The sequence below is a fragment of the Peromyscus eremicus genome, chromosome 17 (genome assembly GCF_949786415.1).
Source record: "Peromyscus eremicus chromosome 17, PerEre_H2_v1, whole genome shotgun sequence".
Taxonomy (NCBI): Eukaryota; Metazoa; Chordata; class Mammalia; order Rodentia; family Cricetidae; genus Peromyscus; species Peromyscus eremicus.
This window is the reverse complement of record NC_081433.1, coordinates 6440289-6453880: the sequence shown is the minus strand read 5'-3', so window position 1 is coordinate 6453880 and position 13592 is coordinate 6440289. Positions and strand designations below refer to the sequence as shown.

Here is a 13592-nt window from a genome sequence, read left to right as displayed (position 1 = left end):
CTGCGATCGGCCATAGGAGTGTCAGTGCAGCAAGAGACGTTCAATTCAGCTGTTTTTCGAGAGAGGTCGTACAGACGGGGACGTTGGTGTGGGGCTGCACCTTGACTCACAGGGCGTGCATTTCTGTAGGCGAACGTTCGCTTGGATGTCCTGTGGTGGTTTTTACTAACAGATCCAACTGCTTTCAGTCCTAGCCAAAAGCAGAAGAATGGGGTCTCACTTAATTGCTAGAAGAAAATAATTGCCCACTACTCTGCACAAAAGGCTAACAATATGACTTGGGAACATGACGTGGAATGAACTGGAGAGGGGTACAGAACTGAAAATGAAAAGTGGAGCCTTTTCCTCAGAGGTCATAGAAGCAATTTAAGGACACAATAGCAATTAAGAGACAGATATTTTAATCTCGGGGCCATGAATGAACAGTATTTATCTAGGTTTAATAAAGATTAGGTATAACTGACCCTTTCCAAAGATAACCAAGCTGGAGTTTGAACTTGGTTACCTTTGAAAGTCACAATACTCTTAATTCATTCTGCTGTTCATCGAGTCCATAGATACACAAACCCAAAGGCATCCCAATCAGTTGACCAGGATTATGTCACAAGTGCTACTGCATGCTAACTACAATGTTTTATGTTCTGAGAGTACTGAGTATGTTCACCTCCTTGGGGTAATTGGCTTTGTAAAGTGGCTTTCCAGGCAAGCTCAGAAGACAAATAGATAAAACATAGTTAATTATACTCAGGCATTTTAAGTATACTGTATAGAGAATCAAAGGCTGGGAACATGGCAGTTAACCTGAGTTCAAGCCCCTGCATCCACATGGTGGAGAAACTGAACTCAGTCTGGAGAGTTGTTCCTCAGGCCCCCCACATGAACACGTTATCCCTTGTGCCCTCCGTCTGCATACACACTAAATTAATAAATGCGATCTTTAAGAAAACCTCTTCCTGTAAAACAGAGACGAGCAATGAACATGAGCCAGAGAGAGAATCTGGGAAGATGTGTGTTTGAGAGGTTTCTTGAGTCCCTGTTTGGAGGTGTTTCCTGGGTGAGGCTCCTGGGACATAGGGCACCCTCCTGCTAAATGTCAATTTCCCTTTCTCACTTCAACTAGCCTGAGCTCAGCATCCATTCCCAGCTCAAGGCTGTGGACATGTACAACCAATTCGGTTTTTATGAGAAACAAACCGGGGGACGGCAGGATGGCTCAGCCAGAAAAGGCACTTGCCATCAATCCTGATGACCTGAGTTCACTCCCTGTGACCCCACATGGTAGAAGGAAACTCCCCCAAGCTGTCCTCCAACCGCCACACTTTCTGTGGCATACACATACATATACAAATAAGTGTAATTTTTTTTAAGGGAGGTGATTTAAGAGGAACAGGATTCTCTCTGAGGTATATTCTGATAAATTGTCCTGGTTGCTTTCACTTCACCTTAATAGTCTGTGTGTGCTTAGAAATTCAATACACACGAGGATTATACATTTAACTGTCAGTACAGAATGGGTTATACTTATCATTTTCTTTTTTGAGACAGGTTAATATTGTACTTCAGGCTGGACCAGAACTCACAGTGAGGCCCAGACTGGTCTCAGACTCCTGAAGAGCCTCAGATTCAGCCTCCTGAGTGCTAGGATTACAGGTGTGAGCCACCACACACATCCCATAAACATTTGAATGACTCTCAGAAGGCTTAACATGGAGCAGACTTGCTGCCAGTTGGGGTAGACTACATGAGAGACTGCCTTCCAGCAGACAGAAAACACCATTGTTGGTTTTGAAACTATGATTTCCTGTGGCCAATCCAAACATACCATCTGTTCAAAATCAGGGAAGGTTTGGCCCTCAGTATTCCTAGAAGTGCTTTTTAAATGTCTGCTCCAGCTCTTCGAGTTCTGCACCCCAGCCTTTGGTTTCTGGTTTTTGGCAGACAGGTATCAGAATAAAAGCTTTCTCTAGCTGTGTTTTACTACCTGCACAGGAAGAGTTTCGAGGGACTTTCTCAGGCCAAGCCCTTCGGTGAATTTGCAGGATATGGCAAGGAAGTCAAACCAGTTTACAGTTAAATACTCAGGGAGTGGTGGCCCCTGCTTGTAACCCCCAAACTGGGGGAGCCTGAGGCGGGAGGAGTTTCAAGCCAAGTAGCCTAGTAAGATTTACATAGTGTGCCGGGCAGTGGTGGGGTACGCCTTTAATCCCAGCACTAAAGGCAGAGATCTCTGTGGGTTCGAGTCCAGACTGTGCTACTGAGTGAGTTCCAGGACAGGTTCCAAAGCTGCAGAGAAACCCTGTCTCGAAAAACCAAAAAAAAAAAAAAAAAAAAAAAGATTCACATAGTGACAGCCTGGGCTACTGAGTGAAACCATATCTTAACAACTGAGGTGGGCGGGTGGGGAAGGAGAATTGCACATTGCTATAGAAAGGAGACAAATGCACACACATACACAATGACAAGATGTCATGAAGGCCGGTAGCTGTGAGGAAGAAGGAAGAATAACATTCCAGGAGAACTTAGGACGTTTGGAAACCGCGAATGACTACCCTGATGTTTAGGACAGTCTACATTACATGGCAGTTTAGCTTTAAGCAGCCCATGAGAGTCCAGAATCTTCAGGGAAAAGTACTCTAGGAACACGGCTGCTTAATCATTTGCCTTTCCAGAGAGCACCAAAGAAGAGTGAAACCAAAAGACTGCAAGAGCCAAGGCTGCTCAGTGTTGTAAGGACTGAGGGAGGAAGCGAGGGGACATAACGGTTATCGGGAGATGGGTGGTAACTTTCTTTTTCTTTTCTTTTCTTTTTTTTTTTTTTTTTTTTTTTTTGAGACAGAGTTTCTCTGTGTAGCTTTGAAGCCTTAGCCCAGGCTGGCCTTGAACTCACAGAGATCCGCATGCCTCTGCCTCCCCAGTGCTGGGATTAAAGGCAAGCGCCAAAGGCAGGATCTCATATAGGTGGGGCTGGTCTTAAACTCCTAGATGTTCCTGCATCCCCTTCCAGAAAGCTTTGGTAACAGATGGACACCACCAGTTTGACTCTAAACAAATTTTTTTTAAACCATTTGTTCTTATGTGTGTGGGTATTTTGCCTGCATGTCTGTCCGTGGACTACATATGTGTAGTGCCTGCCGAGTCCAGAGGAGGCATTGGATGGACCCTCTGGAACTGGAATTACAGATTATTGAGTAGCCCTGTGGGTGCTGGGACTCAAACCCGGGTCCTCTGGAAGAGCAGCCATCTCTCCAGCAGACCTTTCCAGTTACACACACTCGAGGGAAGTGTCATTTCCTGATGTTGTTCTTTCGTCCCAAGCCCAAGCGACAGTGTGAAGTACACGAATACTGTGTGTACTGGAGTGCAGACATGTCTGGGGATATCGTGTTGGACTACACGTGCTGAGGGTGGCTAGGTGCATACTTGCAGACATGCTGTGTGTAGGCTGGGGTACAGTGTGTGTTAAGGCACACATCGGTGTGTTTGAATGCAGACACATTGAGTGCACGCTGGGGTGTATAGTGTTTCTGGAGTAGGCAGTGTGTTGGTGTGTCGGGTTGAGATACACATGTCTTGTGCACGCTTGGGTACACACTATTGCGGTGCACACCAGGTCCCAGCAGCAGGCATAACGATGTACACCGAGACCGATCTACCCACAAGGACGGGCTGTGAGCCCTCCGCTAAAAAGGAGAAGAGCCCTGTTTTTGCGGCCATCAGGCCATCATTATGCCGCTATACTGTGCTGGGTTCACCGCCAGACTCCAGCCAGTGAGTAGTCTCTTCCGGGAGTGGGCGGAGCCCTGTGAGACCACGGGCGTGGTTTCTGGATCGCTGGGCGGGGCTCGGCCATCGTGGACGGGGCGGGGCCTGGCCTGCAGAATTTTGCCTTCTTCTGCCTGGTCTCTGGCTCTGCCCCCGACATGCTGCGGGCGCGCGGGCCTGGGCCGGGCGCTCTGCTGCTCCGGGACGCGCTGGGTCTCGGGCGGCGCGGGCGAGCATGGCAGCGGCCGCAAGGCCAGGACACCGGCGTGGAGGTGCACAACAGCCTCACCGGCAGGAAAGAGCCGCTGATCGTGGCCCGGACGGACGCCGTCTCCTGGTGCGTGCGCCGGCGGGGCGGGGCGGAGCGTCGTGAGGGGCTGCAGGGGGCAAGTCAGCCCCGAAATCTGCAAGTGTGGTTCCCAGAGCGGGCACCTAAACACCCAGCGTGTGTGATGGTTATTGCAGAGGGCTTAGGGCTCTTTTTTGCAGATATCTCACGTGGTGGGTCTTAATATGTTCCCAGGTATAGCTGTGGACCGACTGTGTACGACCATGCACACCTTGGCCATGCTTGGTGAGTTTCCTGGATTTGAACTTTATGACAAAGTCAGAGGGTCATTTATTATGGAAAGGGTAAATTGTTATGGGTTTTTTGTTTGTTTGTTTGTTTGTTTGTTTTTTGGTTTTTCGAGACAGGGTTTCCCTGTGTAGTCCTGGCAGTCCTGGAACTCATTCTGTAGCCCAGGCTGGCCTCAAACCCACAGAGATCTCTGCCTTTAGTGCTGGGATTAAAGGCGTGTGCCACTAGTTAGTTTGTTTTTTAATCTGTTAAGTGAATTGAGTAATGCCTGCATTCTGGGAATTGTGAGATGCCAGAATGTTAGTCTCCTTGGTGTTTGTACCTGTTCTGCATTGTGTAGGCATTGCTCAGCTCTGGACACTCAGAGAACTGGTGTGGAGGAATGCAGAGTGATCCCTTTGCCAGTTAGAGGTTTCTGAGGTTGGTCCAGGGACCCGAATCCAACCATGGGGCGTCATTGCCTGGCCTTGAACCGGTCACTTTCTTGCTGAGTCCTGGTTCTTGTTTTGAGTGGAGACAGAGAGGACAACAGCTCAGTGTTTGGAATCTTCTTGGCAGTTTCAGGAAATAGTGTATATGAAGTGCCACTTAACCCCATGTGACTTGTCTGTCCTCAACCGTGATAGACAGTGGTAACTCTGTGGCCACACTCCTGGGAAGCATTGGAGCTGGGATCCAGTTCCTTCTGCATTTGTTGACATTCCCCATTTCCTAATATCTTGTTTGTTCTCTTGCACATTTCTACTTGGGTATTTTTAGACCTAAATTAAACACAAGTGTGAAGGCCAGACAACATCCTCAGATGTCATCATCAAGGGCTATCCCCTGTCTGTTTTGAGACAGGATCTCCCAGTGGCTTGGAAGTCCACCAGTAGGCCAAGCTGGCTGCCCAGTGAGCCCCAGGGATCCACATGTCTGCTTCCCCTGCCCTAGGATAACATGGAAATCCCAGTTCTAGAACCCAGACAAGAATGGTCACAAGCTATTGTCATTTGACTCTTTATGGATGTTGTGTTATAGGAGTTCCTTACACACTTAGATGCACACTCGCTCAACAGCTCTGAACCTGAAAACAGCAATACCGTATCCCGAAACTGATGTGATTGCTTTGGTTTCTCCTTGCAAGGACCCTTCTGGGCCTCCAGTGGGACCCAGTTTGTAAAGACATACTTGGATTAGTTCCCTAGGAACCAGTCGTCAACTGTAGCACACAGTTGGGAAGTTGCACAGTGGTATGTTAAATTACAACGCGTTGCTTTTCAAGGATGACAGTGATGGGACCAGCAAGGACAGCCCACTGGGTAATGGGTAACACACCTCCTGTACAAGCCTGTGACCTGAGTATGATCCCTAGGACTCACGTGCTGAAAGGAGAGCATTGAGTCCCACAGACTTTCCTCCGACCTCCACATGCACGCTGCTGTGGGGCGTGCACAGCCACACACATATACACATACACACACACACATATACACGCATACCACATACACATGGAATAATAATAAATGAAACTGGGAGCTGGAAAGATGACTTAGTGCTTAAGAGAACTTGTTGTTGGTAGAGGACCTAGATTCGGTTCCCCGCACCCACCCCGTGACTCACAACCATTTGTACCTCTAATTTCAGAGGCCCCGACACCCTCTTTTGACCTTGTTAGGCACCAAGTAAACATATGTGCACAGACATACATGCAGGCAAAACACATGTACATGAAATAAAACAAGTTAATCGAAAATAAAATTTTTTTTTTTTTTTTTTTTTGGTTTTTCGAGACAGGGTTTCTCTGTGTAGCTTTGCGCCTTTCCTGGAACTCACTTGGTAGTCCAGGCTGGCCTCAAACTCACAGAGATCCGCCTGGCTCTGCCTCCCGAGTGCTGGGATTAAAGGCGTGTGCCACCACCGCCCGGCGAAAATAAAATAATTTTAAGTTAAAAATAGAAGAACAATTTTAATTTTGTGTCGAAGACAATCCAACAGTTTTTTTTTTTTTCTTTCAGCTCATACGTTAGATTTGATATTATCCGAAGGATCCTGACCAAGGTGTTTGGCTGCAATGTGATCATGGCGATGAGCATTACTGATGTGGATGATAAAATAATCAGAAGAGCTAACGAGGTGAGCATAGCCACTTCGCCTTGGTTGGTTGGTTGGTTGGTAACCTGGTGGCTGAGTGGTCGTTCTTTGCTGATTGTATTTTCCTGTGTTTCTTTTTCTCTTCTCCTAATTATTTTTTAATTTTAGTTGCATTGATGTTTTGCCTGCATGTATGTTGTATGTCTGTGTGAGGGTGTCAGATCTTGGAGTTACAGGCAGTTGTGAGCTGCCATGTGGGTGCTGGGAATTGAACCCAGGTCCTCTGGAAGAGCAGTTAGTGCTCTTAACTGCTGCACCATCTCTCCAGCCCTGCCCCCCCCCCTTTTTCTCAAGACAGGGTTTCTCTGTATAGCATTGGCTGTCCTGGAACTTGCTCTGTAGACCAGGCTGGCCTCGAACTCTCAGAGATCCGCCTGGTTCTGCCTCCCGAGCACTGGGATTAAAGGTGTGAGCTGCCACTGCCTGGTGCATGCTATGCTATGTTGTGATAAACCATACTGGGTGTCTCAGTGATTCAAGCCAGAGTCACTCTTTTGATTCAGGGCACTAGCTTGCATGTCTAGCTTCCTGGGAGGATGGTGGAATGTGCTGAAAGCCCAGGGTTCAGTTGGAGCGCTGAAGGCCTGGCCCGGTGGCTCCCTGTGAAGAAGGGGATGGTTAACTTGGAATAACTCACATGTTAAGACAGAGTTGAGAAATAACCTGAATAGCAAGGACTAGGGTTTTTGGCACTTGCCCTGTGTAGTTTGTGTTATGGTGAGTGTCCCTCTGTGCCCTGTGACCAGCCACTAGGGAATGAAATGTAACCATCTGACTTTGAGAGTGGGGTTCCCCTGAACAGAGTATCAAGGAGGGAGTAGCCCAACCAGATGTTTGGATGTATTTAAAAAGCTATAGATAATTCTTTGTCTATATATGCATATAAATACATGTATGTGTATCTATATGTGTGAGTGTGAGTGTGTATATGTGTGGTGTCCTTGCTTTCTCTGGGCTGGACAAGCATTATTATTGTGAATCAGAGCAGTAGGGGTCACCTTGGCATGGGACCCTCAGAAGATCATTTATACTACCATTCCCTCTCCGGGGGAGGAGGGAGGCCTTGACATCTCATGAGATCGTCAGGAAGCCTCTCACCCTGAGATTGGAATGGGATTCTTCATTGATGTAGCTGGACAGTAAGTTACTCAGGGACTTCACTGTTGCTTAGTTGCCTTTGGGTCACCCATGCTTCTGTTGGGGACCCCCATAAACTCACTGGCTCTTGACAGACTTGGATGGAATCCTTCCTTTGGTCCATACCTTCTCTGTGTTTCCTTCCAGCTCTTCAGTAAAAGTCACATGGTACTGTGTGTGTGTGTGTGTGTGTGTGTGTGTGTGTGTGCAGGAGTGATCTGTGGTGGGCTGTATGTATTTTCGAAGGCAGGCAGCCTGATGGGAATTAAGGTGTCTGTGCCCTTCTCCCTAGAGTATCCTCTGTCCCTTCCTCCTTCCGCTCTCTTCCTATCTCTACCTCTGGTTCCCAGACAGCCCCTGCTTGGCCCTCTTTCCAAGAAAGACTGCAGCACTTAAACACTGTTGTCCTGCACGTGGATAGACAGATGAAGGAACATACTACTGAGTGCAGAAATACATATAATAATTAGTGGGAATTTGTTTTATGATAAAAGATGGCGTTTCAGATCACTAGGGTTGGGGGAGTTGATTATCTGGCACGTAGGGCTGACCGTTGGCTAACCATCTGGAGAAAATAGGAACCCAAGTTAGGGCCATGCCTCATCGTCAACTTAGAGCAGATCAGAGATTAAATATAAGAGTAGTGGAGACACAGATTGCTGGCAGAAATCCCAGGATGTTTCTCTGCCCTCCTTGGGGAAGGGTTTCTCAGTATGTTTCCAAGTGCAAATCCTTTTATGTAGAAAGACTCAGAAATAGAAAAGAGTGGAAAATATAAACCAAGTTTTCAGTGTTCTGTGAATGACTATACATACTGTTAACAAACTGAAAAGGGGGAACTGAAGAGATGGCTCAGTGGTTAAGAGCACTGGCTGCTCCTCTAGAGGACCCGGGTTCAATTCCCGGCACCCACATGCCAGATCTAACGTGTGTAACTCTTCTGGCTTCCTTCAGCACTGCATACATGTGGTACACAGACATGTATATGAAGGCAACATCCATGAAAGATGAAAGGTATCAAGATCAACATAAAAATGAATCTCAACAGAAATGGATGTAGATATGTGCAAAAAGAGTACCACAATGTGTCAAAACACTTCCTACAAATGAGTGGGAGAAAAGTTAATAAAAAATGGGTTTGGGGCATCTGGACATATGGGGATGTGTTCCCATTTACTCAAAATTTAAAAAAGTAAAAATGGGAAAAAATTGAGCTGGACGTGGTGGCACACGCCTTTAACCCCAGTACTCGGGAGGCAGAAGCAGGCAGATCTCTGTGAGTTCAAGACCAGCTTAGACTACAGAGCGAGTTCCAGGACAGCCAGGACTACGCAGAGAAATCCTGTTTCACAAAACAAAACAAAACAAAACAAGAGGAGAAAGAAAGGTAAAACTTAGAGCCAAAGGCATTGAGGTGGTGTGTGGACAAGATCTGAAAGTGTGTTCTGTGCCTTACAACTGTCCCTGGAGAGGGAGTGTGACCCTGGGCGCCGTGGACTCCGTGTCTTCCGCAGTGACACTGCCGTGTTTGTGTATCACCTCCACACACTGCATCATCCCAGCAGTCTAAGGAGGTGTGGGGTGAACCACGGGCTGAGCATTCTGGCTTGGTGAACAAGTGGGTAGCAGTTCCCAGGCCACCCACCTTCTCCCTGAGGTCGTCCTCCACGACCTTTCTGCTTTCTGAGGTGACTACTGCTTTCGAGCCCTGAGCAGGAAGTCAGCCACCAGGCTCTATACACGTCACTCGGAAACTTGAGAGAGATTCTTGATGTCCCAACTTGAGAGAGATTCTTTTTTATTATTATTATTATTTTATTATCTTTTAATAATCTATTTTTATTTTGAGTGCATTGGTGTTTTGCCTGCATGTATGTCTGTGTGAGGGTGTCAGATCCTGGAGTTAGACAGTTGTGAGCTGCCATGTGGGTGCTGGGAATTGAACCTGGGTCCTCTGGAAGAGCAGCCAGTGCTCTTAACCACAGAGCCATCTCTCCAGTGTGTCCCCCCCCCTTTTATTTATTTATTTATTTATTTATTTATTTATTTATTTATTTATTTATTTATTTATTTATTGGTTTTTCGAGACAGGGTTTCTCTGTGTAGCTTTGCGCCTGTCCTGGTCTCGCTCTGTAGACCAGGCTGGCCTCGAACTCAACAGAGATCTGCCTGGCTCTGCCTCCCGAGTGCTGGGATGAAAGGCGTGCGCCACCACCGCCTAGCTGAGAGAGATTCTTGATGTCCCAGAGCAGAAATGTCTTATCTCATGAAAAAGGAACCATGTTTCCTGCGGTGGGTAGGTGTGCTTGGGACAGTAGGGTGGCCCAGCACCGAAGCTGATGTGTAAGTGCCTGCTGAGTGTAGGTGGATTGAGCATTCTTGTACAAGGTGTGCATGAAGGCTGCTTTGACAGGGTCTTGCTGTGTAGCCCTGGTTAAGGTGGAACTCACTATGTAGTCTAGGCTGGCCTTGAACTAATAGAGTTCTGCCTGCCTCTGCCTCCCCAGTGCTGGCATTAAAGGCGTGCACCAATGATACCCAGCACCTGATTCTTTTAATTTTTCTATAAAATTTATTCGTTGACAATTTCATACATAGGTGTGTGTATGTGTGCATATACATGCGTGCGTGCGTGCGTGCGTGCGTGCATGCACACGTTTCTTCCCCTTTGGTGTTCTCTTGTTTGTTTTTATAGCCCATTGGATTAGGTAGAGCTGCCTTTATGAGCATGCCACAGCCATGTGGAAAACGACTTCCCCTATTCCAGCAGCCATCAGTTGCCTGTGGCTCTTCAGCTGGGGTGGAGGAAACTCACTTGCCCCTCCCCCGTCTGCTCTGGGATTATTGACAAGAACTCTGCTTCTGGGCTAGAGCTTCTGTGTCCCCTGCTGGGTCCCAGCCTCCTCTGAGAATCCAGCACTAAGGGTCCCTGTGCCCAGATGTTCTACTGTGGCAGCCTCCTGCATACTCAGGCGCTCAACACAGCCCCAGCCTAAGGACATCAGTACCGGCTCCCTGATTACTGGGTCATGTTACTCAAATACTTCTCTAAGTCTAAGGCATTTTTTTTTTTTTTTTTTTTTTTTTTTTTTTTACCATTTCTTCCTGCTGTAGGTAAGGTGATGGGTGAGATAAATATTCATGTCTTGGTCTGTAGAGGAGATGGCTGTTGTACTCTTTTGTGGAGGGGAGGAGAGTCAATTTGTTTCTTAGTGTATGGTAGAAATGGTACCCAGCTTCTCTCTGTACCCAGAGGACAGGACCCACAAGCCTTTTAACTACTGAGCTTTAGGGTAGGTTTAACACTTAGAATCAACATTCCCTTCTTGGGGCTGAGCCCCAGTGGGGCACGTGGTCACTGTCCTGTCTGCAGGGGTGGCCTGGTCTGCTATGATGGGTCCGCGTGGTCCTCCAGGTGTACTGACATGGTTGTCTGGCCTTGTGCAGATGAATGTGTCTCCCGCTTCTCTTGCCGGCCTTTTTGAAGAAGAATTTAAACAAGACATGGCGGCCCTGAAGGTAAGCTGTTGTTTACCCTTCTGTAAAGGGCAGTGGTAGCTGACCTGCATGATCCAGAACGATCCAGTGCTAGTGCCTGAATACAGGCCTTGTGGTGTCAAGACTGAAGGAAAGGAAGTAACTCTAGACCTGCAGGGTAGACCCAATGATGCCCTCAGTGGAGGGAGCTGGTGATGAGCTGGGTCCCTCTCCTTTGGGTCTGAAGGAGCCCATGTGTATGAGTTCGGATGAAGTGATTGCACCCTTGCCAGAGCTCTGTCCCTGATGTATCTTACCTTCCTATCAGAGTCAGGCACATTCCTGGCACTGGGGTCTGGCTGCCCGGCTCCTTGCTCCCCTCCGGTAGTCTTGTCTGTTGGGAGTTAGTAGGGAAACCACACAGGGCATCGTGACTCAGATGGCTGAGCCTGTGCATGGTCCTGTGAGCTTGGAAATCGCCGTGGTGCTGAGTGTCTCTGCTTCCTTCTAGGTTCTGCCGCCAACGGTGTACTTGCGAGTCACCGAGAACATCCCGCAGATCATTTCCTTCATTGAAGGCATCATTGCCCACGGCCATGCTTACTCGACACACTCAGGTAGTGTGAAAGTGAAAACTCAGGGCTGGGGGACACTGGTGGAGTTCGGAGATGGAGGTCATGCCTGACCTGGTGTGTGCTGACACTTCACCGGCTATGTTGATACGGGGTTCCTGTGGTGCTGAGCAAATCTGTCCCGTTCATTTTTAAATTTTTTATTTTTATTTATGTGTGTGCATGCACATGTGTGTTGCTGTGCATAGAGGCCAGAAGAGGGAGTAAGCTCCCCAGGGGCTGGAATTTCAGGAAATTGTGAGCTGCCCAACGTAGGTGTCAGACAGTGTGGGTCCTCTGCAAGAGCAGCAAGCTGTAACATGAATCCTAAATGGTCTTTTAATAAACAAACCCTGGGCCCAATATTGGGGTAAACGCTGGAAGATCAGAGAGACAAAGGAACAAGCCACAGCCACCATGAACTCCTCAGCCTGAACAACCCCCTGAGTCCTCATCCGAAAGGCTCCAGCCGAAAAAGCCTCTAGCTGAAAGGGACGCCTCTGCCGAAAAGCCTTTAGTTCCTGTCTCCTCACGCCTTATATACCTTTCTCTGCCCAGCCATCACTTCAGGGATTAAAGGTGTGTGCCACCACTGCCTGGCTCTGTTTTCTCTCCTAGGCTGAGTCAATCTCATGTAGTCCAGGGTGGCTTTGAACTCATAGAGATCCAGACGGATCTCTGCCTCCCGAGTACTAGCATTAAAGGTGTGTGCCACTACTGCCTGGCCTCTATGTTTAATTTAGTAGATAGTTCTGTCCTCTGATCTTCAGGCAAATTTTAATAGGTTACACAGTATATCACCACAGCAAGCACTCTTAACTACTGATCCATTCTTTTTTTCAGATTTTATTTTATCATTTTTATTTTTATTTTTATTTTTTTTATTTTATTATTATTTTTTTTTTGGTTTTTACGAGACAGGGTTTCTCTGTGTAGCTTTGCGCCTTTCCTGGATCTTGCTCAGTAGACCAGGCTGGCCTCGAACTCACAGAGATCCACCTGGCTCTGCCTCCCGAGTGCTGGGATTAAAGGCGTGCGCCACCACCGCCCGGCTATTTTATCATTTTTAATTGTATATTTTTGTGTGTGTGTGTGTCAGAGGGGTTGACACATGAGTGCAGTACACAGGCCAGAGAGGGGCATCTAATCCCCTGGAGCTGGAGTGACAGGCAAGTTGTGAGCTGCCTCATGTGGGTGCTAGGACTTTACAGGAGCCTTGGTCCTGCAGAAGCTCTCTAGCTACCAACCCACTCTCCAGCTCTTCAGGTCCTTGCTCAGCTTTCTCTTACAACCACAGAACACAGGCAAGCTAGTCCTGACCCCTGTGGAGTCTGGGGGTAGCTGTACAGTTGCTCACTGTGGTCTTATTTCAGTTTGGGGTGTGTGTGTGTGTGTGTGTGTGTGTGTGTGTGTGTGTGTGTGTGTGTGCATGTGCATGCTAGTGTAATATAGGTATGTTAAAAGCTATGAAAGAGCATATTCAGCCTACCCAGCCGAGCAGTTACAAGCAGAAGTTTCTATGCAGAGTCTACATGGTCTGTAGAGCCACTTAACCAGATACCAGGTAAAGACAACCTTACTTGGTTTTCAGCAAATCCTCGACTTCAGGCTGCCCACCTGCCCTCTGGTTGGTAGTCATGCTGGGAGAGCTGAGGAAGATGCTGCCGCTGCCTCCTGCACACCGTGGCCTGGGCACCTCGTAGTCTGCTGTGTGGCCTTTGCTCTAGCAACCTCACCAGCCATCTGGAAGCTCCTGGCCCGACAGCCTGCTCCCAAATAACTGACACAGAGGCTTAATATTAATTACAAATGATCAGCTGATAGCTCAGGCTTGTTACTAACTAGCTCTTACATTTTAAGTTAACCCATATTCCTTATTTATGCTCTGCCAT

General features: G+C 47.7%; 1 protein-coding gene across 1 annotated transcript in view; it reads left to right on the top strand.

Annotated features, from left to right (window-relative positions):
• The first annotated feature begins 3884 nt into the window (after positions 1-3884).
• Positions 3885-13592, top strand: part of Cars2 (cysteinyl-tRNA synthetase 2, mitochondrial) — a 28885-nt gene continuing 19177 nt past the window's right edge. The window contains exons 1-5 of the mRNA XM_059244875.1: positions 3885-4099; positions 4286-4336; positions 6340-6457; positions 11060-11131; positions 11601-11706. Of these exons, the coding sequence (XP_059100858.1) occupies positions 3921-4099; positions 4286-4336; positions 6340-6457; positions 11060-11131; positions 11601-11706 (526 nt within the window). The 5' untranslated portion in view covers positions 3885-3920. The remainder of the gene's footprint in view (positions 4100-4285; positions 4337-6339; positions 6458-11059; positions 11132-11600; positions 11707-13592) is intronic.